The following is a 26,820-nucleotide window of genomic DNA, read 5'->3' as shown; positions in this document are numbered from 1 at the left end:
CGGTACCCGCTGCTGGGGCTTCTCCGCCGTTGCTTATGTGTGCGTTCCTTTGCTCATGTCTGTGCCCATCCGTGAACCTTCGCAGCAACTTAAGCTCATCCAAGTGGCCATGTCCATAATTGCCAAGGGGTCCTACGCGTACAAACATTTGGCTCTGTCAGGATCCGTTCAAATTAAAATGTAAGTGAGCGAATGGAGCTCCGGGGGTAGGTCATGTGACCACGACAGTGGTTCACCCGTTAGGCAATCCGATTCGTTAGAATTCTCCAATTTATTTTTATATGTATATATTTCTTTTTTTTTTTCGAGCAGGTTCTCATAGACAGGAATATTCGCAGCTATCTCTCTCTCTCTCTCTCTTTTTTTTTTTTTTTTTTTTTTTGGTAACTTCATGATGACTATTTTGATCCCGTTTTTTAATGCCAAGTTAGGATCAGTAAATTCGAATTAACAATTTTGAAGCATTTAATTTGCCCAGTTTGAAGATTGATCGAACTGAAGTGTTTGAATTTTTCCCTAATTCAGATTTTCCTATTTGTGGTATATCGGTCCACATGACTGTATACTAGCCGTTACAGTGGGCTGATATATACGTCCCCGTGTACCCTATTCACATGTGGACAGATGCTTTTTTTTTTTTTTTTTTTTTTTTTTTTAAGTTCCTACTGAAAGGTTCTTTGTAAAATGATGCTTTACATAAACTCAACCTTTTGAACATGTATTTTTTTTTTTTTTTTTTTTTTTTTTTTTTTTTTTTTTTTTTTTTTTTTTTTTTTTTTTTTTTTTTTTTTTTTTTTTTTTTTTTTTTTCCGTCTGATCTCGTCATGCACAGTTCGACTACCTGCCTTAGTGGGTGGGGTGCTACATCTATATATGTGCATGTAGGGACAAGTGTAGTGATGTCAATGTGTCTACCTGCACAATATGGGCTATGATGTTGGCCCTTTTGAGAAGGAACACATGTTCCAGAACAGGCGCTACCCTCCCCCTTTGTCCTACAGGCATGCACGAATGCGTAAATGTGAATGTTTAAAATTTTTTTGTGTGTTAATATGTAAACACATGTATACATGTCTATTGGGTAAATTCTTTTAAGGCTTCAGGGGCATATACTGCACCTGGGGGAAGGTTTGAGTGATATATATATATATATTTTTTTTTTTTTTAAATATTTTTTTTTCAGTTTATTTGCTCTTAAGTGTTCATTGATTTTTCTCTTTTAAAAAATTTTGCTTGATTTTATAATAATTTTTTTTTTTTTTTTTTTTTTTGATGAACCTGTTTGGATCTGCTTCTCTTCATTTGAAAGGGAGATATCGGGACATAAAGAAAAAGGTGCATTGCGCGAACACCACAGTGTGTGCGTGTGCACATGCTGTGAAGAATTCCACAAGACAGGAGTGACCGGCATGTATAGTTTGGCATTTTTGTTCATATAATGGGGACAGTATTTTCCACTTCCTTGCCTTTTAAAAATGTCTTACCCTTTTAAGCTGCTTGTCCCCGGATGGGAAAAAATGTGGACTGTCTTGTGAGGGAAGGTCAAAGGGGAAATTCAAAAACACCATCCCGCATGTGCGTAGTTGCGCGTGTGTAAAAATACAGTCGTGTGAGGGTGACTACACTTTAGTGTGTCACATGGGGACAGCAACCCTTAGACACGACAAATGCGGAACTCGCGGGAAGCTTCCCCCTCTAACGAAGGGAAATTCCATACCAAGTTTTTCGCTTCATAAAAGGCATCAACAAAAAAAATTATAAAAAATGATAAAAAATAAGGGCAAGAAGAAAAAAGATATGAACAAGTCGAAGAAGCCCCCGGGCACACTAAACAAAAAGACAGCACCCTCAGTATGTTCAAGAACAGGACAACACAGTGACGAGCGTGCGTGGTGTGCGCAATGTGGCAGATGAGAGGTGTGTACACATACATATATGCCCTTTTTTCTTCTTCTTCTTTTTTTGGTAGAAAAATGCTCCAATTGAAAAGAAAAACGATAAGTCTCCCACAATCTTGCGGTGGATAGATTTGCTGAGAAATTTGAAGGTGCGTCGAAGACAAAGTAGAGAAAAGGCGTGGCTGGGGTCGCTCAAAAAAAAAAAAAAAAAAAAAGGGACCCCAGCTGGTACATACCCGTATATGTGCTACTCACGCGCGCTACCTTAACACACACTCAACAAACGCATGTTTGCGCGGCGCTGCCGTCCCCCCGCAGCTGAAGCAACTGAAGAAAAACATAGACCACGAAATTTGCAACCATGAGATCAACAAAAACATAAATGACAAGTTGCTGCTCTTTCTAAATGACGAGTTGGATGAGGAAACCATTTTCGAACAAATCGAGGAATTGAAAAATGGGAAGCTGAGTATGCTCGTCGACATGCACAAGGAAAATATGACTAACTTACAAAGGCAATTTGAGCAGGACATAAATAAGCTGTTTGTTCATTTTGAGGAAGACCGGGACATTTTGATCGGCAACCGGAACAGCATCATCCACAACATAAATTTGTTCTACAGCCAGGTGGGGCGCGCGTCTTCTCGCGCGGCTTCTTACGCGGCCTGTCACACATCTGGGCACGCAGCTGGACGAATGACCCGATACACGAGCGGATAAGGGACCACACAAGCAGGTTACTCCCCCCCCCCCCCCCCCCCCCCCCCCCCGTTGCGCAGATTGAACAGAGCCAGAAGGCTAGGAAGACGGACCTGCAAAAGGAAGAATTCGAGCTGATGGACGAAATTTACAAAAGCTACATCGCGGAGAAGTACATCTCCAACTACAAATTTGAAAACTTCAAAGAAAAGAATGAAACGAGGTTTAGCAGCCTCATCAGCGAAAATAAAAAAGCGCTCGATGAGGCCAACAGTAGTTACAACTCTATTAAGGAGAAGTACGAGCGGAGTAAGAGTAACCTTTCCACGAAGGAGCGAGAGGTAAGGGTGTACGAGACACTTTGCGCGATGAGCAGTTTGAGAATAAAATTAAGAGGGGTCCATGATTACTCATAGGCAAATTTATATTTTAAGTGTGGGAACATACGCTAAAGTCTTTTCTTCCGTTGCTCACTCCCCATGTATGTTTCTTTTTCTCCCCCACTTACCCCTCCTCCTCCTCTTGGCAGGTGCACGACCTGGAAATCAAAATCGACAGCTGGAAATTGAAGCTGGAGAATGACATTAAGGTGGGTGATGTGATGGTCAACGCCAGTAGCTTGGCCCAACGAGGGCATTGTAGACTGTGTCATCTTCCCCCATTCATCCACACTTACACCACAAGGCAGATTTACGAAATGCAAATCGAGCGACTGCGAAATGAGAAGACACAACTGCTCAACCACATCAGGGCGATCAAGATGATCCTCCAAAAGTTGAAGTAAGCCACGCAGTTTAAAAAAAAAAAAAAAAAAAAAAAAAAAAAAAAATTTGGTACCCCTTGCAATGATAGCAAACGCGGGTCTCGCTCCCTCTGCTTACACATCAACCATTGCATCCTCAAGTGAGGAGAGGTGAATATACGTAGGCACACCCATCTTAGTTAAACATAAAAATTTGCTTGACCCCTCTCCCATCCATCAGACATAACGACAAGCAAAGACTCATCGACATCACCGTAAGCTCAAGCAAATGCATAAACGTGTTGGAGGAAAATATATGTCTCGCAAATAAGTTGATAAACACGAACAACTTGTGCAGGTAGGTGTTTGCCCCCAAAGGCGGGGAGAGCCAACCTTATGTGTTTCACATCGGACGTGCTCACTTCTGTGCAAAATACACTTCAGTGATACACACAAATTGGTATGAGACATTTTTTTCAAATGCTTCCTCCCTCATAAGGAGGTACGAAACGGAGCGGGAAAAAATTGCGTCCAGTTTGGATGTAACGAGTCGGGATGGAGAAGCCTGGCCTGTTGACCTGGAACGGGAGGAATTAACGGTGAGTGGGACAGACCCGCGCACCCTTTGCCCTGCTCTCAGCCACTTCCATTCTGATGGGGCGGCGACATTAACTATCCTTTTCAATACACCTTGGGTGAAAGGCCCGCGGACTGACCACCTGTCATTTCGTACATTTACTTCCCCCCACACACAGGGGCAGGACGATATGAAACAGAAGAACGAAGATCAGGCGAAGCTTCTGCAGAATTTCTTCAAGCGAAAAAATAAAACCATTTTGGACATGTTCGTTTAGAAAAACGGGGCAAAAAAAGGACAACAAAAAGAATAATAAAATAATAAAGCATAGAAGCAAATTGTGCCCCTCCGGTTCATCAAAGCGAAATGCCTGACCTGCACACCACCGACCCGACCTCTTACACTTCTCTCCTGTAGAATACTTTTAAAGAAAGAGTTGCACTCACTCAGGAAGAAGAACAAAGAATATGCAAAAGTTGTTGACGAAATGGAAAATAAATTAAACTTAAACAAGAAGGTGAAATTTAAGGAGAGCGATTTTCTCATACGGTCTGCATTGTAGTTTTTTTTTTTTTTTTTTTTTTTTTTGTGAAAGTCACATGTATGTTACGGCAGTTGTGAAATAAATCCCATGTGCGTTATGCTCATGTACGAATGGGTGTATACTCTTGCGAATTGGAGGGCACTCCGACATGACTCCTAACATTTTTTGGGGGATCCTTTTTTTTTGTTTTTTATTTTTTTCGCGTCGCGAAGCTGTAACTTGGCCGCTCTATTTCATCTACGTGGTTGATACGTAGATGTCATTTTTTCCCCTCCACGTAAAAAAAAAAAAAAAAAAACGATAAACTAACAACGGACATGGATTAGGCTAAAAGGAGAAAAAGTCCAACTGGGAAGTTTGTACCAGACCGGAGGTGGGGGTGTGCCTTTCATGTGGACGTATCTGAATAAAACTATGAGCCGCTCGAAAGTGAGGCTACGCTTGGAAACCATCCCTCTCCCCGGAATGAAAACGCGGGGCATTTTTCGAACCCCCCAGCAGGGAATTCGTTCGTATGCGTCAACATGGGAGGTACTACCCCAATTTTTTATACGCGGCTCACAGATAGGGAGCACTCAAATGAGCTCCGCGGGGGAAGAAAATGACCAGAGGAAGGTTCCCCATTGGAGTAGAAACACACTGATCGGTAACCTTCAGAGTGGAAAACAGGGGGACCTCTTTGAGAGACTCATAAAGATTTACGTGGACGTCATTTTTAACTACGAGAAATATCCCCCGCATGTCCAGCACTTGCACATTTTGGGTAAGGAACGAGGAAATGAGCAGTACAGTACTACAGCTGTACATGGGGCAGGTGTGTGTCAGGCAAATAAGCGTAGCCTCTGCAACAGGGCGAGTCAGACAGGAGTTTTTCAACCTCCCTGACTTCACACAAAAAATGTCATTTTGAGTCCACACGCACCGTTACGATTTAACAAATAAATATGCCCCTGTTGATGTAGATCGATCAAGTTATAATATCTCACTGGCCACTTTGCTTTGTACACGCTGCCCTACGCCACCTCACCCCTTACCCCTTTGCTTAGGCAGAAGTCTGCTAATGGATAAAGTACTGAATGTGCGAAGCAGCAAAAGTCACAAGAACAAATTGCTCCACTGTGAGGAAAATAGACCGTCGGAAAATATGAATGAATATCTTGTACGCTTAAATGAAGCAGCCATGCGAAATGAAAAATTATCAGAGCATGAGAAAAAGGACGTGATACAAAAAGTGAAAAACATTTTCAACCACAAAAATGTATTGTATGCACTATTCACCCTAGAGCATAACAGGATTTTATTTAATTTTTCAGAGCAATTGTTTTTAAAGCATATGGAAATTTGCTTTTTAAACTCCGCCGTTAGTAACAGCATGGACATATATCGCTACATCAGACGCTTTGGGGTCGATAGCATTTGCCTTTACCTGTTTGAATATGCTGATCATGTTCACATTTTGAAGAAGCGCCATGAAATTATTAAGGGGTTATATTTGGGACGTGCATCCTGAGAGGTTATATTTTATATGTGATAGGTGGCTGGGGAAGGAAAAGTCACGGTACTCCCCTACGCTGTGTTTTTGCATGGTGTAAATTATGCCATTGCTTCTATGCCTCGTGTGTGAAAGTGTAAATCTGTACATGCGTATAACGAGCGGCGTGTACTGTTACATTCTGCATTTTGCATGTTTCTTTCCCGCCGCCTTCCCTGGGCCAATTGTAAAAACGCTCAAGTAGTAGCCATGCACACACGCCACGTACAGCAAGTTCGACTGCTCAATGTGGAAAATGAGAAAATTTGCGCACAGGAGGGGTGGAGTAAATCCCCCAATTTGGAATGCGCTGATGGGAAGCAGGATGTGGAGCAACTTACAATCAATTTAACCTCGTGCAGCTGCTATGAAGAGGTACATGGGAAATCATAAACAGGATGTGTAAATTTTTATATTACGTACCTTGGGGCACATTACGCGATTGCATTTTTTTTTTTTTTTTTTTTTTTTTTGCGCGTTGCGAGTGGCGGCGCTTTTGCCGCACTGCACTGGTCAGAACTTTTACCCCAACAGGGTGATGTTCTCCCTCCTTGTGTAAATTTTACATAAGTGATGTTTCGCTTTTTTCAAATGTCATTCATACATTTACTTACACATATTTATTTAGGTGTAAAATTTTACAATTGTGCTTACAACGCATATTTATACACCTGCCAATTTGTGAGCGTAATTTTTTGCAGCACACCGGATGTGCCGACCCCGCCGTGCGCAAATTGGCCCCTTTCAAATCAAAGTAAAAAAAAAAGATAAAAAAAAAAAAAAATGAAACAAAAAAGAAAAAAAAGGAAAAAAAAGAAAAGGAAAGAAAAGTAAAAAAAAAAAGGACAAAGAAGAACACAAAAAAAAAGGTTAACAGGACGCACAGGCGAAGCAATTTCTGCATGGCGAATTCGCCAGTTGAAGTTGACTCACATTTCAGCGTTTGAAGCGTGCGTGCCGCGGCGAAAAAAAAATGAAAAGAGCGAAATTTTGTACATATAAAAATATATGTGCACATATGTATAAATGTACGTGTACTTGCACATAACTTTTTTTCCATGCGCATCATATATGCCGCCCGAGGGTCTTCGCCATTTACCAAACCACTCTGCCGTTGTGCAGCTTTCCCAGCGCGGCGCCCACGAGGTTAACCGCGCTGTTGTATAGTATTCGTGAAGAGAAAATAACGCCCCCGCCCCCCTCCAGGGGAGAAGGACAGTCCCCCAGTCGAAAACCCACACACGTGGAAACGCACCAAACGGTTGAAGACGCGTAGCACACTCCCGTACGATCTGATGATGAAGGGCTGACGCGGGAATGCCCTCGAAGATTTGCCAACTCGTTTTTAAAAAGCGCACTTGAAGCGGTAAAGGTCCGATGCCAGCCGGGAGACACTGCAAGGGAGACAGGACATTCCGAATTAAGATTAAGAAGACGCAATAACGGACCGAAGAAGGGACCAAGCTGCACGCAGGCTGTAAATGCAGACAGGGCGCTAGCATGATCAAGCTCGAGCGACGTTGTGAAGCTGTTGTGTGTGGCACCTGTGTGTGGAAGCTTTACCTTAGGCACACGCACCACAGAGCTGCCTCCCGATAGAACTGCCTCTCCACAGAACTGTTTTGCTGCCCCGTAGACTGGCCTTCCCGCAAAATAGAGCAGAAGGAAGAAAATAAAAGTGCAACCGCTGCGCCACCCCCCCCAGCACCGTTCTGTAAATGTACAAATAAATATAAAAAAAAATGTTAGATGAAAACAAAACGTTAGGATTGCTACTCTTCTTCTTAGGAATAGCATCAGGGTTTATTGGAGTGTTTTTATTTTTTGATAAATTTTTTTTGTGTATTTCTAATGTCTTTTTTTTACTGGGTTTATATTTTTTACTTGGGGCAACAAAAATTGTGCGCTTTTTTATGAACAGGAAAAAAATTGGAGGAATTGCAAGCTTCCTGTTTGGCTTCTTCCTTATCCTTATGAGCAGGACATTTATTGGCTTCCTATTTCAAGGCTATGGCATATACAAATTATTTTTTTCCTTCATGCCTAACGTTCTTAATTTTGTGAAATACTCCCCACTCAGTTTTATTTTAGAAATTCCTGGCATAAAGCATTTGGCTGATTACATCATGAATAATAAGCGCTTGCCCATTTGATCTGCGTCCAGATATACATGTCCACGCGCGTCCATTGACGGTGGCACTTTTTCCGTTGCGGCACCTTTTCCATCGTTGGTACTTTTCTCTTCTCCGTTTTTTGCCCCGCATTAGTTCTATTCACCCGTGTTTTTCTCATTTTTTTTTTTTTTTTTTTTTTTTTTTTTTTTGCGCTGCGTAGCGCTGCATTTGACTTGTTTGAAAAACTTACTGGAATATTTGCCTCCATTTTTAAAAACACCATGCATGTGTAAATGATATCCCCGTCGTCTCTGTCAACCGGGCGTACATGTCTACTCGCACAGGTGAGAAGCGTGTGCACAACACGGTGCTCTGACGATGGCTCTACAATGTGCAGGGGGCACACTCCCTCTCACGAGGCGACTCACGGCACGCTAACCCCCGCGTCGTTAATTTCAAACCGCATCGATTTGTACTTGCGTAGAAACTCCGAACATTTTATAATCATCTTGCGGTCAATTTTATTCTTTCTCTTCTTCTTCTTAAAAAATATAATCGTGTTGGCAAAGGAAGAATTAATAACATAATCAACAAAATTGAATGAAATATTTATGTAGTCCTTGCGTGGATGCCAACTGTTAAGTACTAATAAAAAAAAATTATTCTCGTAGGCCAGTTGCTTTAGAGACTGAGACACTGTTTTAAAGAATTGGTATTTTTTGTATATGTCTAGTTGATCATTTCCGTTAAAAAGAGAATTCAGTGAATCCACCACAAGGAGGGAAATGTGGTGATGCTTCAAAATATAGTGTATGTCTTTTTTTATTAACTGGAAGAATTCCTTGTCTTCGTTTATTTTTTGTATGTACAAATTTTGCAGGGCACTTCGAACGGGACAGTCGTGCGTGTGGTCCGCGTCTGGCTGGCGCATCTCGTCATAGTTCACCTCCTCATGGTGGCCAACTTCTCCAGACCCCTCCACTTCCTCCATCCTCTTATCATTCCCCGTTGCGTGCACCCCGTTACAACTACGAACATTGTCTGCACCCCTGTGGACACGTCTCCCCCCCAAGTCCATCTTGTTCTTAATTATTTCTTCCAGCCTGCTCACGGGGAACATTCGATTAAAGTACACATAAAAAACTATGGCCTGTCTTTTTTCTTTAATAATTTTTAAAAGGAACTCTGCGCAGAGGGTCAGAGCGAACTGCGTTTTCCCGCTGCCCGACACGCCCACCACCTCCACCAGGCTGTAGTTCAGTATCCCATTTTCGAAGAAGTGGTTTAGCTTCTTGTCCTCGAATTGGAGCCTTGTCCTGCGCGGGGGGCGGGGCGGTTACGCAGTATTGGGGGTAAGCGGCCACTCCAACCAGACGTTTATGCCGTGCCGCAATAGGAACAATCACAACACGGCAAAAAAGAAAAGAAGAAAAACGAAGTGGACGTAAGTACGCACTCGTACTACACACCCGCAAAGCGCATGATGCGACAACGAAGGAGGAAACTCTCAACGTAGCTCACTTTTTCCTTCTTTTACTTGTTCCCCCTTTTTGTGTCTGTTCTTTTTTGCCGAATTACCTGTCACTTTTGTTAAACGAGACGCCATCGAAAATGCGCTCCACAGATCTGCACGTGGCTTCTCCCATCGGGTCTTCCATCAGGGGAAAATCTGTCGCAGGTAACTTTATACACACTTTAGCGTAGCTCCCTTGAGTAACTTTTCCTACACTTTATTTGTACTTGCAGGTTATATGAAATTGGGGGAGGCGCGAAGGTGTTGTTGGAAGGGGAAGTCCTTTCTGGTGGGGCATGTGGTTTGCCGTGCGTGTTGAGAGCTGATGCTTATGCGTGACGAAGTAGTCCCTATGTATGGATGGGGTGATATTTATGCGCGGTGAAGCAAATACACATTTGTGCCCTTTTTTTTTTTTTTTTTTTTTCTTTGGCTACTACTCCCATTGTGTGTCTCTTCACGATGCGTGTGCGTACGTACAGGTGGAGGTACACGCGAATGGCCTCGTTTGGTAGAAATTTATGGGGGCTCACGGAAAAGAGGGAGTCAAACGCGCGAGGAGGGACAGCCCATACAAAACCACGGTCAATACCTCCGCTGAAGCGAGGCCAGAGAAGTAATTCCCTACATCGTACAGCTACTTTTCCTATTTGCACTTGGGATGAAGAAATTGTCGTACTATAAAAAGACTAATCCGTTGCTTTCCTTGTGGCACATTAGACTGTTTGCACGAGATGAAAAAAAAAAAAAAAAAAAAAAAATGCAACATGGGGTGGGTAACAGCATGTGTGTAACTTTTTAGCGGAATGCCCATCTACTAAGTCCACTCCGTTTCGCTTCGAAAGGTAATATGTATGTTTTTTTAGGGGAGTGCTTTAGTGGGTACCTACTGGGGCCCAGTTCCGTGTGAGCCCCCCTCTGCCCCGGCATCTTAGCAACGATTCCCACCTAAGGGTAAAATTCACATCCAGAAGGAAAAAAAAAAAAAAATCTGATGGCGCATTTGCATGCACAGCAAAAGGGTATCCTCCACTCAGACCCACCCACGCCCTGCATAACGCCTCATGGGGAATAATAATAAATATATTATTTTTCCCACTGCTTGATCTCTGTTGGTGTCGCTTACCGCACGCGTACAAATGAGCATTGCTCGGGGAAGGCAACAAGTGGCGAACCGCTTCTCCTTCCATAAGTGGAAAAAATAAAATTTGTTACTTTGCCGAGTTGCTACTTTGCCAAATTGCTACTTTGCCTAGTTGTGGCGATGCTAACTGTGGCTTTTACCCAAGCTGCACGACAGTAGATGATACGAAGGATTGAATGCCCGGGAGCTGGGCCAGCTAAGCAAGCCAAGCAAGCCAAACGAGCCAAGCAAGCTGCGAGAGAACGGTCGAGGATGATGAGGCTAAACACACGCGAGGAAGTACACCGTTTGGGTGAAAGAGAAGAGCTTCTCTGCCTGGCCTCCTCAATGGCGCCACTGGTTGCTGAAGCCAAACTAAGCAGTTAGGAAGCTGTACACCATATTGTTGTCAAGGCTGCCATACATTTTGTCACGTGGCTAAATCTACGTGGTACAGGTGTGAAGGGGCAGGGAACTTTTGCCCTAAATGGGACGCAAGAAAAATGAGGGCCTTGCCCGCTGGGCGGGGTTACCGCTCTGCTGCTTGTTGCTACTTCTTGTTAACGTTCTGTTCCCCTGTGAGGAGGCTCGCTTCCAATCGAGGCGAGGTCTTGGAGAGCAAAGCGGCATCGGGACAAACGTATGTAACAATATCATCCCATTTTACCTGAACAGTCATAATTTTTTTAACCCCCTGCGGGAAATCAACGTCTCCAATAATTTCTCCCTAAAGTGGAACATCAACTATATATACTTTGAATATTTCAATGAAGAGTTTTTTATAAATTTTAACCTACACAGTGTATCGGTAAAAAATGTGCAGTTATACGAGTACAGACATAATAGCCTTTTGCTTTTGACGAAGGATGCCTCCCACGATGAAGTAAAATTTTTTATTCGTGTTGAACCGGACAGGAGTGTACACCCTGGGGAAATGAGAACCTTTTATTTTGTCATTAACTCTGGCACAGAACATGATTTCACCACTTGTGTTAATGTAATGTTGGAGTTGAATATTGGTCTGGTGAGTAGGTATGAAGGGGCTCCGCTTAATTATGAAAATAGTGCTGGACAGAGTAATGAGTTGAAAAGCCTTTATTCTGATAGGACGATCATGGAAGAGAAAAAAAGCAAACTCCCTGCACACCACAAGAATTACATCATTGTGAAAGACAACTACTACTACGCTTCAAGTGAAGACTACTACATTCGATTCGAACGAGGGAAGGAGGAGGAATCCTATGTCCATATGCAGGTGAAGCAACAAGTGATAGTGTATACGGTCCTTTTATTTACTCAATTCAGCGAACACGGTAATATAAGCTTCTACTCCCACTTAACAGAAGATATAACAAAAGAGAAAAATTTCCACATGAATTTGAAAAAATTAACAATAGGAAAAAGGTATTTGTATAATATGAGCGTGGATAATATTTTGAGGTTGGCTCACTTGGACAAGGAATGTAACAAGGGGTGTGTGAATAGTGTCAGAACAAAAAACGGGTTATTGCTGCACGCCCTGCTACATAATAACGCTGTGTATAAATTTGAAGTCAAGTATATGTTTGGAAGGGATTCCCCAGGTATATCAGGCATGAAACCTGAAGGTGCTCATTTTAATATAGAATTTTCCATCGTGAGGAATTCAGCAGAGTACACCATGGTGGACTTCATCCGTGAACACTTCACCAGGGAGTGCATGCATAATACGTTTTTCCCCAGCGGGATTATCCAAACGGGGGAAAAAAGTGCACTAGAGGAATATTCACTTAAACGGTGCAAAAGGGATGGACAGGAGGAAAATTGTACTACTCCCCTTGACCCAAACGCTGACTTCATCATATACGGCAGGATGATCGAATTGAATGATAATTTTATTTTCAATTTTGACCCAATTAAATTTTTTGAGCAACCTAAACAAGTAACCGTAATCATCAGTGAGGAAAGTCTTTTCAATTTGGTTGTCACATCTAAAGCAGATAATGTATATATAAATTTGCTTAAAAAAGACTCGTCTCATGGAGGGGACAAGGTATGTAATACGTACTATATGAATAACTTAAATGATTACACAATTTTTAATTACATGGCAAAGGAGATGGATCATTTTCCTCATGCCCATGTGAATAAAGCGGTTGATGGTAATTATACAGATGATGAAGAGGTGCGAAGGAAGAAGTTCTCTCTTCACAATATAGCTTACATTAACTGCACCCTACCCAAGGGGGAATATTACTTAAGGATAACTGTTGATGGGTATAATATGATTTGTGACTCGAACGAAGTGAATCTTATTATTCACCCTTTGAGTATGTATGAGGAAAGACACAAATGTGATAGCAGCATGAATATTGTGACGGACTTGTTTTACTACCACTTGAGGTCAGAGAGTAAGACGCATCGTGAGGAGCTTTCTTCCAACTTGATCAGTGGACCTGAGGGGGAGGGTTTCACCGCTGCAGAGAGGTCCAACTCGGTAGGTGGTCAGGTCAAAAGGCCAAACAGTATAGAAGAGGACGTGAAAACGTACCAGAACATTTATGAAAACAGATGGATTTTGAATAACCCTATATTTGAAGATTTTGATTTTGTGATTCTGTACGAGAAGCACATTAGCGAGAGGGCAGACGAATTGCTCGTAACAATAAACAATTCCGTCTTCTTGGACCTCTTCTTTGTAATTGTAGAACCTGTTACGGAGCAGAACTGTTATTATTACATATACAGAAATTCGAGGAATGTTTCCAAGTATAAAGTGAAGCATGGAAACCGTCCCTTTACCATTTATCTAATTGCCTCCACCATGCACTACCCACAAAAGCAGCTGTGTGGTTTTTTTTTCGTTGACATAGATTTGGTAACCAAGGCGAAATTAACAAGGGAAGAGAATGAAGAACCGGGTCACTTGCAACCCACAACCAATACACATAACATGATCAGCAGGATTAACTATATCCCTGATTTGATCATCGGTTACGACTCCTACTCGTTCAGCAACTTTTGCTTCATCCCAAAGTATAAGAAGCATAGCCTGCTCATTTACATAAAGGAAGATTCTATTGTAAAAATAAATTGCTTTAGTGCCAACTATGTGTACATTTGCCTGTACGACAAGAATAAGAAAAAGCTGTACGATGGGTACAATCAGCTGTATATCGAGTCCTTCACAAAGGGGGAGTACGAAGTCGTTTTTCAGTTTAACGCGCCCAACGACCAGAAGGACAACGCATTTTTCTACCTCCAGATTTATGTCTTCCACTTGAGTTTGCTTGAGAGGTGCGCTGGGGGTGCATTCGTCGGCGCACACTCGATCACAGGTGCAGGTTCGGAAGCCACTGCCAGTGGGTTGCAGAGTTCTGGAGTGCCCCCCGCAGCGACCACACCAAATTCACAAGACGTGTACGACCTGACCTCCTATGTCCAACCCAGGCGCCCGGATCTCACCACAGATGTTAATCAAACTCAAGTGAATGACAAAAACATTTTCTGGTTTGAAGCCCCAAACGCCTATTACCTATTCAAGAGGGACTTCCTTCTGCTCCACCCGAACAAAAGGATCGTAAAAGAGCTGATCCTTCCCCACGTGGTGAGCATGGATCACGCAGCTACGTTCCTCCTGAAGATAGAACTCATTTTTGCACAAAATTATTTGCCTTATAAGTTGGCCATTCAGGACACTTCAAATAGCAGACTTCAATACCACGATAGTTACACGTACAAAAATAAAATCCTGATGACTGTTCCCGTGGTGAATAGCGCCTCCCCGATGGAAAGCAACCCCAAGGGTGAAGCCCCCCATCAGGGAAAACACTTCAAGCTGTACGTGGACCTATACGAAGAAGTGAACGAAAATTTAAGAGACAACTTTTGTACGTATGGCTACGTGCACATAATTTACACGAGTGAGATGGAGGCCTTTCGGCAATGGGACGAGCAGGGCTTGTCCTACTCCACGGTAAACCTGCCGCTTTTACTGAATAATATACTTTTCAAGGGTTCTCCCGGTTCAGCAGGGAAATCAGTTGGTGTAAGCGATGCTGGTGAAGAGGCTAGGCATGGCGGTGATCGCTCCGCGGTGATCTCGCTTCGTAACTGTGACTTGCCTGTCGCGAACCAGACTCTACACTACACCTTCGAACTGCTGAACAATAATGTTGTCTTGTTCCTCGCCAGGGATAATCTTTTTTTTGACATGTACATGTACAGGGAAAAGAGAGACATAAAGCTGAATGTGTACAAATTTTCCGACGCGAAAAAGTTATTGTCTGGTGAAGGAATCACCTATGATGAAGTGACAAAGAAAGGGTTACCGCTAGGAGAAGAAATTTTTTCCTTCAACAAGAGGCAGATATACATATCGACGTATCTAACGAAGGGGTTATACATTTTTGAGTATGAACATGGGTCAGGTGCATTGTTTGCAAATTTGTCTGTGGTGTGGGATTATGGGGGAGACATACAAAGTGGGAGTTACCTCACTGGGGAAGAAGTCGGTTTGCCTAAGCAAGAAGTTGGAGTGATTGTTCCCATGGGCAGAACAGCAGTCGGTAGGGATGATACCCTGTTGAGGAACGAAATCGATTTCCTATTTGGCAAGGAATTCAAGTTCAGCGATAAAAAAATATTACACCATCATGGAGGTGTGAAGCTGCACAATTTGACCTACTTCTGGAGAGAAATTATAAAAAATGAAAATTTTCAAATTTTTGACAATAGTGTCACCAGTGTAGAAGTAAAAAAAGGCGAACAAATAAATGCCCTCATTTACAAGCGTTTTTATATATGCTTATCGGATGAAGTGGGAAAAGTCCCTCAAGACGGGAAAAATTACTCGAATGATACACAGAAGAGTAGCGACATGATTAATAAAAATTACACACTTTTTAATTTAAAAATAGAAGAGAGGGCCCAAGTGTATGTTGAAATAAAACCTCATTATCACTTCTTTGCGTACCCCTTTAACCTAAATATCGTTTCGAGGCGATCCTTTTTTGACATTTCCAGTGGACATAAAACCCTCATTACGATTGACTTATCCCAGGGAGAGTACGAAATACATTTAACATTTCCCCAGCTGATGAGGGAACAAGTAAAAGATATCATATTCGACTTGGTCATACTTATTGTGTCGTCTAGAAGTGAAGAAAGCAAAACTGAACAGGGAAAGGCACTAACATATGTAAATAACTTTCCTGGAAGACCCCACCAAAATGAAGTCTGCAAAACGTACCCATATAAACCCTTTTTCAACAAAATCAATTTGGTGGATATCCCTGAAAATGACACATCAGTGAGGAGAAATATAATTTCCTCAAAATATAAAAATAAATATTTTCATCTCTTTGGAAAATTTTTCCTCAAAAGTTATATGGAAGTAGTTTTCTTTACTATCCCCAATGGTGGTTACCTTTTGAAAATTTTTTGTTTCCCTATTGATGAGTCAACAGATGAAAATGTGGCAGCAGAGGAAGGGGGGAAAAATGAACTTGGAAATATGAGGAGTATTCTTCCTGGGAATTTCTCAGACCCTTCAATAAATTTTGTAAACTCCTTTTTGAACGTACGGAACGTTTTTAATATTAGGGTTGTTCTGGACCATTCTGTGGAGGCCAACGAGGATACAGATGGGGACAAAGATCAACTAGACAACAACGCCCTTTCTGTGTCACCCTTATTTGCTAACGAAGATGAGGAATTCATGTTGAATTTGTATAAAGTTGAGAAAAGTTTCAAACTGGTAATTAAAACGAATAGCTATTTGTGTAATTATTTCCAGCTAGTCCTAAGTCTCTACCCCCTCGACATTTACACCCCTGTGCATAGCAATGCTTATGTCCAGGCAAACACCCTGGAGAAATTTTTGAAGAATATTTCTGACACCTTATCTGTTAAGGCAAAAGTGTATGATGAGGATATAAAATTTGAGCAGAAGAAATTTCCGTCGCATGAGTACCTGAGGGTAGGAACGGATGTTGTGATTTTGAGGAGCGTCCAAAAGGAGGACTCCTTTTCGCTTCCCGTGGTTGTGCATAAGGTAAGTTTGTGTGATGATGAGCGTTAGGTAGAAAATATGATGTGGGGGGGGAGGGGCCCCGTGCGCTTTGAAGCAGTGGCACCGCTTCTCTTGAATGAGTCGTATCTGTACACAGATTAGATAAGTCTTCCCAATATGATCCTTTTTTTTTTTCAGGGGAGCTACTTCAAAGCCAATTTGGGATACGATTTTTCGCAAGCCAGCTTCCAAATGAAGCTCACGAAAAATGGTGGGGCCATTTCAAGCAGCAGCAAGATGCAAGTCAGCCTGAAGGAAAACGCCCTGAACACATTTGAAAATATTAGCCTATACTTGGAAGAGGGGAACTACACACTGGAGATTCGTTCCTATGACACCACTGCAAATTTGAACAACGTATATAAAAACCTCACTTTCTTCTTCTATTTCGAGCTGGAGATTTTCGAGTTTTCCGACGACAAGAACGGGGAGGCAATTCTGCTCGATGTGTTTCCGCACAACTCGATGCCCGTGGACAGGAGCTACCCCTTTGGCGTAAGGCGCGAGGGGGGTCATGGGTGGTGGCAATATGATTGATCCCGTTGTCCCGCCCCTCACACACAGGTGTAGATATGTTAACCCGTGCACAATTCGTCCCCTTTTTTTTTTTTTTTTTTTTTTTTTTTTTTTGTGCAGGTTGATATAATTTTTTGGGGAAGAGTAGACGCGAAAGACATACACCTGGAGGATGATCAGAAGACACACATAGAGCCGACCAGCATAAGAGCAATAAAATACGCCAACATCGAGGTTCACAAATTTGTTTTATCCCCAGAAGTAATGAACACAGTGGAAAAAAATTTTATGTTTAAATTTTCCCCAAATTGTAATATCTATGTTAATCAGGAAAAGGAAAAAAAATTAAAGTTTACTCTCGCGACTGATGACAAAAGTGCTTCCATCGGAGACAGCGCTTATGGAGCGGGGAAGGATACAACAATGACAACGAGCGGGTCGAATGAGGAAAATGGCCAAGTGCGACCAGAGAGTGTAAATAATTCCTTCCTCTTGGAGCATTCGCAGAAGGAAGTCCCGCCCGACACAGGAACAACAAGCTACCTGGAAGGAAGTTCCCATAAGGACAGGTAACTGAACCGCACGCTGCCGACGGGAGGTGCAGCTCCATTTGGGTCAAGGGGTTGGATAACGTAGTTGTTTTGTGATGACCTATGTGTCCATGCATTTTTCAAGTATGCCAAAGTGAGGCCCCTGTTCTCCGTTGCATCCCACTTGTGAGTAGAGCATCATCCCCTCACTGTGTGCTTGTTCCCCGTTTTGGGCCACCATCCCCCCCCCTCTCCTCGCAGCGTGTACGATGTCGATCGTGTCATCCAGGACTTCCGACTCAATGAAAAGAAAAGAGGAGAAGACGAGGACCCCCTTGTGAACGATCCCTCCAAGGGAGAAGCAGATGCGTGTATTCCGCTGTCCATATTGACAATGGAAATTTACTGCTTCGAGAAAAGTTCTGTTCTCATTTTTATTTTTTTTTTGTGCGTGTGGTTTATGCTGTGCGCGTGCCTATTTCTGATTTTAAAATTGTACAAAAATTGGAAGTACTACAGGAATTACGACATTATTATGGAGAGTGAGGAGATGGTCAACTTGTTCGACGACGACCACATATAGAAAGTCGGGGGCGGTCGCAGAGCAGAATGGAGACGCGCATCGTATAACGAACCAGAACAGCACGCGCTTACCATCTTACCAGTGTTGCATCCCCACAACTTTAACTTTTCCTGCATCTTTCTCTGTGCATAAGTGTGGCTTATTCCGATACACGCCCCTTTGTTAACCTTCGTGTGAATATGCATTTGTAGATTCGCCAACCGTGAATCACACCAGCGCCGCGTCCGCTCTCAGTTGAACGGCTTGTTAGTGTCACGAGTTCACCCCAATTTGCCGTTTAACTCGATTTGAGTTGGTTCATTTATTTATTTTATTATTATTATTTTTTTTTGTCATGCGTAGTAGCCGCGAAGTTGCTTCTTTGCCTGTCTGTCTTAAACCCCACATTTGTCCTTTCCCTTTTTCGAAAAATGATCCATTTGTGTGGCAACAAATGTGCATAACTTGCAACATTTTTTTAAAAAAGAAAAATTTACAATTTGGTCAAACTCTTATGTAAAGAGGAAAAAACGTTATGTTGTTACGATAGGACAAAAAAAAAAAAAAAAAAAAAAAGCGAAATGACACGCCAAGCAAAATTCAGCCGCCAAAAAATTACAAATATGGGGAGGTACCAAAAACATATGCTCCTCTGGTGTGTGTGCAGCGTGTACCTATCGGACGCACGTGTCACAAATAATTAAATATGTAACGCCTTAACTGAAGGTATAACAAAAGGTAGGACAAGGAAAAAATTCCATAGTACGCATAAATGACGTTATCGGAAAAATTATTGTGAAAAGTGCGGATGGTGTATTTGTGTATATAAAATAAGGAGGACATCATATAGTAGACAAAAATAAAAAAACGTAGGATACTACAAAGGAAGAGAATAAATGACAAACTGGTTTTTATCAAGGTAAATTTGTAAAACAAGAGGAGCGGGAATAACATTATATTGTTATAACTCATTAAGGAAATGAGAAAGGACAACCTCATTGGAAATATCCTTTTCGTGATAATGAAATTTGTGACGTATATTGATACAGGGGTGAGCGTATTGAAAAGATATAAACAAATTAAATTGGTGTAGAAAATGTTTAATTTGTTCTGGGTGATGTATGCTTGGTTGTTTATTTCTTCGCTACTGAAGGTGGTGCCATCTGGGCTGGTAAAATCAACATCGGAGGAGTCGCCGAAAAAGATATTCCTCCAATTAAAAAAAAAAAAAATGGTGAAGGAAATGAAGATGTTTACCCATACAAATCCATACAGGTCTGGGTTCTTGTCTATGCTTAGCTTGTCGTCATAGTAGTCGAAGGCGTCATGCACGTTGCTGATTTTTCTTATATGCGCATTCTCGTCGTCGTCTTCGTTTTCGTCCGCACTAGCAACACCATCATTGCTGCTGTAATTGTTACCCCCCACTTTTTCATTGTGCTTGTCTTTGTGACTGCGCCCGGCGCTAGCCTCTCTCGCGTTCTTCTCAATATCATTCAAGCTGTCCATGGAATCGTACGACTTGTCCACGTTCAGGTAAGGCAGCAGCGCGCACATGCACCTGTATATGATCACGTCGCTGTCCACGTCATAGTAGCACAACAGCTTTGTTCTGATTCGGTGCAGACTTTTAGAAAAGGGTAACAAGTCGAACGAGTTGTTTTCTCCGACCTCAAGGCTGGTTCTCGACGCCGTTTCAACCCCCAAATCGTCGTCATTTTCGTTGTCGCTTAGATTAATTATGTTCATTTTTCCACTCGGGATGTTTCTCAAGTTCATTTCGTGCACTTGTCCAGCATTGAATTTTTGTTCGAGGGGGGCGCCCTGCTGGTACATGTCGTTGTTTTTGCTGTGGTAGCTTCGATTTCCGCTTCCCTTCGCGCCGATTATCTTCTGATGAGCTACACCCTGGGTAGTCCAAAAGTTAACGGGGCTACCCGTGTTGTTGTTTAGATCATATCCGTTATATGCTGCTACGCTGAGACTGCCATCAAAATTGGCCATTCCATTTGAATTGCTTACACCTGGGGGGGGGGCTGCTCCCCTTTTCATGTCACTTAAATTAACCGTTGTTAAATCCTTATTCAGGAAAGTGTTCTGTCCACTCCCAAAAATGTCATCGTCGTCATTGACGTCTTCTTCATTGCCATAATATATATTCACGTTATTGTTACTCCTAGGAAGATCCTTCACGTGGAAGGTGTCCTTGTCTTCATTTGACGTGAAATTCGACCTTTCGTTCTTCGTCGTCTTTTTCGCATTGCTGCCACTCTTCTTGCTATACGTGTTGGAGCTTTTATCGTCTTTGTATGCGTTTACATCGTCATCTTCCCATAAATTTATCTCTTCAAAATCCCTATTTTTAGTGTTCATGTTTCACGTGCTGGTTCAGGTGAAATGGGAAAATGTGTAAACAAAAAAAAAAAAAAGTTACAAATTGGTTAGCTAGAAAAACAAGTTGTTAGCAGCTGACCAGTCAGGTAAATTTGAGATAAAAAAAAAAAAAAAAAAAAAAAAAAAATCTTCTAGCTAGCCCCTTTCATGACGCATAAAGGATTGCAAATTGGAATATGCAAAATGGAAGGACACAGAGGAAGGAGCAAATAAATGTACGGAAGGAGAAAACAAAATGAAAGAATGGACGGCTGGCTGATAAAATTCCCGCCAAGCTGTAATGAGCAAAAGTAAAAACTACCAACAAAGTGTGGCAAAACATGTTATCGTATCATAACACGGGTGTGACACCCCTCTTTTTTCCCCCCCCCCAACGCCTACGTGAAGGAGGTAAAAATATGCATTTGCTAAGAGATGATTTAAACATTTCGTCTTATTTTTGCGCCATTGGCATCGCCAACGCGCTCACATGTGCACATATAAATACTTACTCATTGCGCATAAACTTTCGTGACAATTGATACGGTGTGGTGGCACGCATGAGAACAGTTCTCTCACCAGACTGAGTGATTCAAAATAAGCTTTGTTCTACTGGAAAACGATCACTTTCGAGCGGCACATTTACTGTGGTGTAGCGCGAGAGAACTAGCCATATAATTGCACCCCCTCCAAATGGACATGTACTTATCTTTATGTGCGCGCCTATTTTTGCGCCATAAAAAAGGGTTGCTCCTTTAGCGCGATGATCGATGGGAATCTGCCCGTTCACATGCACTTGTTCATGTTGAAGAGGAAGGGGAACAAAAGGAAATTAAAAACGCCAAACGGTAGAACGCGAGCAGTGCGTACTACCCACTGCTGAGATAATAAAGAAAGCGTTTCCATCCTATTTTTACCATTAAAAAATATCCCCTTTTTAACAAATTCAAGGTACGGGGATGTACAATAAATTGCTAAATATATGAAGTATAAAAATGAGGCGGAAAATAGCATGTTGGAAGAAAGCCTGTTCTCCTCATCCTACTAATGTGCAAGGACACTTTATATATATACACACACACGCGTACTGCCTACCAGTTCGGAATTCCCCATTTTATTTCGTGACCATACAGACTGTGATGCATTCGTTTATGTGGCTCTTGACATGCACACATAAACCGTGTAGTGGGGCTGATTTGAGTGGGGAGTAACAATGGAGTAGCCGTGGATCTATTGCAAATTAACAGGCGTAAAAAATGTAGCAGCATGCCTCTAACGTGCAGTTACACATGCACGATGGTTTCGTACCCCCTACACCGTGCTGCGGCCAGAGCTGCGAAAAAGAACCAAGTGAACCAGGTGAACGAAACAGAGAAGCCTTTTCTCCAAAATGGAAAAATTAAAAATGTGGGAAAGTTCCTTGTGTCCCCTTTGAGCAATCGATGGAGTGGAACATGAGAAAAAAAAAAGAAACCCCCCCCAAAAAAAAAGAACAGATAAAATGGGGTAATGCCGAATCAGAGGGCCACAAATTGGCTGCGTCAATGTGGCTCAGTTATTCTGCCCGCTTAGTCTTAACTGAGAGCGTTACACAGCGTGCCCCCTCTACATTCTTCATATGGGGGAAGGGTTAATAACACCCTAGGGGATTTGCCAGAGGGCGGAACAAGGGAAGTAGGGAATTTTTTTTGGTACCACTATGGGTGGATAATATATATATACATCCTACTTGAAAGGGCCATACGTGTGGGTGCATACATTCAGATGCCACACGTCGCATACATTCATGAGCGCACCTATACGTGGGTAATATACACGCATACGCGACGGCTTCCTGGTTGACAGCCGGTTGCTTTTTTTTTTTTTGTTTCCATTTGGGGCGTGTCGCAGCAAGCCCTGAAAAGAACTCGTGTTGCGTAGCTGGATGTGCACACGTGTAATAAGGTATACGTTAATATGTATATGCACACGTATAACGTACCTTGTACATGTGCAGAGGTACATGTATGTAGCCCATGGCGTGATCCCTACCAGGAATCATCGCCCAAAATGATATATGTACACGCATGCATATGTATATATATATCCACATATATATGTATATGTATGCATATATATTTGTGCGTGTTCACTTGGGAGAGCCTTCTGTATACCCCAAAAAAATAATTAGCCTGGGCAGGTGTCAAAAGTTGCGCCATGTTGTTACGAGTAGAAGCGGAATACATTTTCTCCGCTTACCATTTTCACAATTTGGGTATTTGAAAATATTAGCAAATAAAAAACAATTCAAAAAAATACAGCCACAAAAAAAAAAAAAAATAATACAAATAAATAAACTGCAAAAAGGAAGAAGCATTTTTCAAGAAGGCCCAGCATTCATCATCGCCGCATCTTGCCACATGTATTTGCCCATGGTGCATACCATCCCTTTTTCTTTTTTTTGCGCTTAAAAAATAGGCTATATGTGGTACGTGCATACGCGCACTGCTACATACTTCGCGTGCTCCTGTTGGGTTCGTACACAACATGACTCCACAGGAGAGCCTAGCTCGACGTGCCAGCTCATCGCGCCTTTGGTTTGTTCAGCCAAGTTCCTTGCCCACATTACTTTGTCGTATTCAAATCATCAGCCCCCGTGCCCATCCCTCTACCGCGTAGTTTAAAAAGTAAGCACCAAAAAAAAAAAACAAAAAAAAAAAAAATACAAAGAAAAAATTGCGTGTTTGAGAGAGCATTATTCTTATATCCCCCACTTCACGCATTTATACAATAAGCAAACTACTTGCCTGATTCGTTCTTGCATTGTCCCTACTTAAAAAAGTACTTACAAGTTTATGGTACATACATTGTAAAACCTCATAGATCATATACAGGATCACTTCGTGTTGTGAACGCAAACTGTTGGCCATTCTTTTTTAAGCTGCCTCTCTCAAAATCCCCTGTTACCTATTTTGTTAATCACGCGAAGCCCTGTTCTTCAATCATGGAAGATGACAAGAACGATTACAATCCCGAGGAGGAAGTCACAACTGGAAACTGGAACACCCCCAAGGTAGCAAAGGAAAAAAAAAAAAAAAAAAGAAACAAAAAACGAAGCGTATATTTGTGCAGTGGACCATACCATAGATGAAAGCGCAAGTGGGCCAATTAAGAACATACACCCTCTTGTTTGCTTCTGCATAGCGGCATGTGAGGGAAGTAGGTTTTTATGGTGGTCTATGCGGTTGCCACTACTCTGTATACGTCTCACTAATTTTTGAAGCGCACGTGTATGGTTGCAGGGAGACCCCATGTACTGCGCGCATCTTGGTTTTTTTTTTTTTTTTTTTTGTTTTTTTTGTGGTCATCCCTTATGCTTCCCTTGCCGTGTCATTTATTCATCCCTGTTTATACTTCTAGAAGAGACCATTTCTCTGTGCATGTATATTTTCCCCATATGTGGGGCACCATGTTCACATCCTTTTTTTTTTTTTTTTTTTCTCTCTCTTGTGCAGATCGAACTGAAGGAAGTGGAGATAAAAACGGGGGAAGAAGATGAAAGCCTGTTTTGGTCCGGAAGGTCCAAATTGTACAGGTGGGTAGACGGCGAATGGAAAGAACGAGGACTAGGAGAATCAAAACTATTGTTACACAAGAAGAAAGGAATCATCAGGTTTCTGTTAAGACAGGAGAAAACACTAAAGGTTGTGGCAAATCATTACATCTACCCCAATAAGTCCTACTGCAAACTCGTGCCCAACGCAGGGAGTGAAAAGATTTACGCGTGGACAGTTAAAGATTTTGCAGAGGAACCCAAAATTGAGCAGTTTGCCTTAAAATTCAACACTGCAGAGGCGGCCAAGCTGTTCAAGCAGAAGTTTGATGAGGCTGGCCAGGTGAATTTGAAGCTTCTCGATGATAGCGGGCAGCTCAAGGCTAAGGTAGCGGAGGAAAAGGAAGATAAGAAGGAGGAGAAGAAGGACGAGAAGAAGGACGAGAAAAAGGAAGAGAAGAAGGATGAAAAGAAGGAAGATAAGAAGGAAGAAAAGAAGGAAGAGAAAAAGGAGGAGAAAAAGGATGAAAAGAAGGAAGAGAAAAAGGAAGAAAAGAAAGAAGATAAGAAAGAAGAGAAAAAGGAAGACAAGAAGGAAGACAAGAAAGAAGAGAAAAAGGAAGAGAAAAAGGAAGAGAAAAAGGAAGAGAAAAAGGAAGATAAGAAGGAAGATAAGGAGGAGAAGGACAAGAAGAAGAACGAGGAGGAAGAAAACATCAAGCGAGAAGACTGACTTAAATTGGTGGTTTGTCCTTCGCGTGCATGCAACGGTCCCCTGTGCACACGCTAGAATGCACATATTCCTTACGCCTTCCTGGTGACATCCAAAAAAACATGTAGCGCAGGCGTGGCCCCCTGGTCCGTCCCCGGTAGGGAATGTTTCCCCAAGTGAAGAGATAACATTTTTACACTTTTAAAGAGCGGCATGTCTGCTTGTGGCACTGCAAATTGTCCCACAGAGCACAGGCATGCACATATTATATATGTAGGCATACGTGTTGTATATATATATATATATATATATATAGGTTCGTGTGCGCCTGTGCGTACACGTGTGTTTTTTACCCCCACCAAGTTTTTTAAAAGCATATATACACCCATGTATATATTTTTTTTGTACTGGAGTTATTGAGCAGTCATCCTGCGCAACTCAAGTTCAGCAGGGATGAAAAAGGGGGGATTATAAATTGCCAAAATGTGCAATCCTATATATATAGCGAAAGATGCCGCAAAATGTGAAGAAGCTCTTGCCCCCATAACAACGCTCGCGCCACATGCCATTTTTTCAAACAAAGCACACTCATTTTTGTACACTTGCCAGGAAAAAAGCTGCGTTGCATTTCGAAATATTATACACAAGAATTTATGTATGTGTGTTGTTTTAGACACACGTTCTTTTTAAGTTTATAAATGTATAGCTCCATGTGTACACATTTTTGCGCGTACTTTTATCTGCGTATCATCCATTTTCATATGTCGCCCTTTTACACCACAACTTAGGCCTACACCTGCATGTGCAAAACTTTGTTAAACGCATAAATGCCATTTTACTTTTAAAGCGGCTCCAGCCAATTTGTTCCTGGCGAAAACGATGCGCTGTCGGGAAGGCTCCAAAATTTTTTTTGGAAAGCGTCTCTTGAGATATAGGGCGTCGTAGAGTAACTAACGTGGCACATATATGAGAATAAACATGGCGACAGGGTCATGAATGCGTTTGTGAAGCATCTTTTGTGTACAGCGTTCCAGGTACAGCGGGAGCTGCGATGGGAAAGTACCTGCATGCAAGTGCAAAGCGAACGAGGGGAACATTGCACATATATGCCAACGTGGTGTAGTACATTCGTGCTCGAATGGAAGAAATATGTGAAATAGGAGGAACAAAAGCAATACGCATGAGGTTGGACTTTCCCTTCCATGCGCATTTTAAAACAACTCGCACCGTAGCCCCAAGGGGTAACTTCAAATTTTTTTTTTTTTTTTTTCCCCTATGTGCAAAACGACGTATCAGACTACGTCCATTTCGCTACCCGCGTGAAGGCCAACGCGCTGATAAGGGCACCTCGTACAAAAGGAAATTGCAGCCCGATTAATCTGCCTTTTTCAAAGTGGGTGAATAACATGAAGCGGGGCAAAAAAAAAACTTAAAAAGAAGACGTAATAAAAGAAGAAAAAAAAAATGAACAGAAAAAAAAAAAAAAAAATCGCTGATGTACATGGAGAGGCAACACGCGTAAACACACACATGCATGTTGCATAAGTATAGACAAACGGAAAGGTGGCCGTTTGCAACAGAACGGAAATTGAGTGTTGCAATGTACGGCAGAGTGAGTGAACTTCCGCATACGTGAATGTTTTACTGAGCTGTATTTTGCTCCACTTCGGCGTCGGACGGGGAGAACTCTGCTCCATTGCAACCTCGAGTGTGTGCACTTGTAGAGTTGTATTTTCCTTCCTTTCTGCGTATGTTATTATATTTTTTGTTCCTTCATTTTGGCTGTTTTTTTTTTTTTTTTT

At 42.1% G+C, this 26,820-nt stretch overlaps 7 protein-coding genes across 7 annotated transcripts; 5 read left to right on the top strand and 2 right to left on the bottom strand.

Annotated features, from left to right (window-relative positions):
* Positions 1–1,764: 1,764 nt before the first annotated feature.
* On the top strand, positions 1,765–4,478 carry AK88_04481 (uncharacterized protein; the record flags this gene model as incomplete). Its single annotated transcript, XM_012482091.1, has 10 exons — positions 1,765–1,851; positions 1,970–2,047; positions 2,217–2,525; positions 2,678–2,938; positions 3,127–3,186; positions 3,286–3,377; positions 3,581–3,697; positions 3,839–3,938; positions 4,095–4,183; positions 4,334–4,478. 10 exons carry the CDS (start codon positions 1,765–1,767, stop codon positions 4,476–4,478), a joined length of 1,338 nt encoding a protein of 445 aa, XP_012337514.1.
* A 561-nt stretch (positions 4,479–5,039) lies between these two features.
* Positions 5,040–5,970, top strand: AK88_04480 (uncharacterized protein; the record flags this gene model as incomplete). The annotated part of the gene is made up of 2 exons (XM_012482090.1): positions 5,040–5,274; positions 5,507–5,970. The coding sequence occupies 2 exons, from the start codon at positions 5,040–5,042 to the stop codon at positions 5,968–5,970; spliced, it is 699 nt and encodes a 232-aa protein (XP_012337513.1).
* Positions 5,971–7,733: 1,763 nt separating this feature from the next.
* On the top strand, positions 7,734–8,144 carry AK88_04479 (uncharacterized protein; the record flags this gene model as incomplete). Its single annotated transcript, XM_012482089.1, has 1 exon — positions 7,734–8,144. The coding sequence occupies one exon, from the start codon at positions 7,734–7,736 to the stop codon at positions 8,142–8,144; it is 411 nt and encodes a 136-aa protein (XP_012337512.1).
* A 385-nt stretch (positions 8,145–8,529) lies between these two features.
* AK88_04478 (uncharacterized protein) lies at positions 8,530–9,763 on the bottom strand (the record flags this gene model as incomplete). Its single annotated transcript, XM_012482088.1, has 2 exons — positions 8,530–9,421; positions 9,684–9,763. 2 exons carry the CDS (start codon positions 9,761–9,763, stop codon positions 8,530–8,532), a joined length of 972 nt encoding a protein of 323 aa, XP_012337511.1.
* Positions 9,764–11,228: 1,465 nt separating this feature from the next.
* Positions 11,229–18,422, top strand: AK88_04477 (uncharacterized protein; the record flags this gene model as incomplete). Its single annotated transcript, XM_012482087.1, has 4 exons — positions 11,229–16,775; positions 16,932–17,288; positions 17,430–17,878; positions 18,101–18,422. 4 exons carry the CDS (start codon positions 11,229–11,231, stop codon positions 18,420–18,422), a joined length of 6,675 nt encoding a protein of 2,224 aa, XP_012337510.1.
* A 669-nt stretch (positions 18,423–19,091) lies between these two features.
* Positions 19,092–20,774, bottom strand: AK88_04476 (uncharacterized protein; the record flags this gene model as incomplete). Its single annotated transcript, XM_012482086.1, has 1 exon — positions 19,092–20,774. The coding sequence occupies one exon, from the start codon at positions 20,772–20,774 to the stop codon at positions 19,092–19,094; it is 1,683 nt and encodes a 560-aa protein (XP_012337509.1).
* A 2,983-nt stretch (positions 20,775–23,757) lies between these two features.
* Positions 23,758–25,039, top strand: AK88_04475 (uncharacterized protein; the record flags this gene model as incomplete). Its single annotated transcript, XM_012482085.1, has 2 exons — positions 23,758–23,826; positions 24,269–25,039. The coding sequence occupies 2 exons, from the start codon at positions 23,758–23,760 to the stop codon at positions 25,037–25,039; spliced, it is 840 nt and encodes a 279-aa protein (XP_012337508.1).
* Positions 25,040–26,820: the final 1,781 nt, after the last annotated feature.

The sequence above is a fragment of the Plasmodium fragile genome, assembly GCF_000956335.1.
Source record: "Plasmodium fragile strain nilgiri unplaced genomic scaffold supercont1.64, whole genome shotgun sequence".
Classification (NCBI taxonomy): Eukaryota; Apicomplexa; class Aconoidasida; order Haemosporida; family Plasmodiidae; genus Plasmodium; species Plasmodium fragile.
The sequence above is the reverse complement of the archived record's forward strand: the minus strand, read 5'-3'. Positions and strand labels throughout refer to the sequence as shown.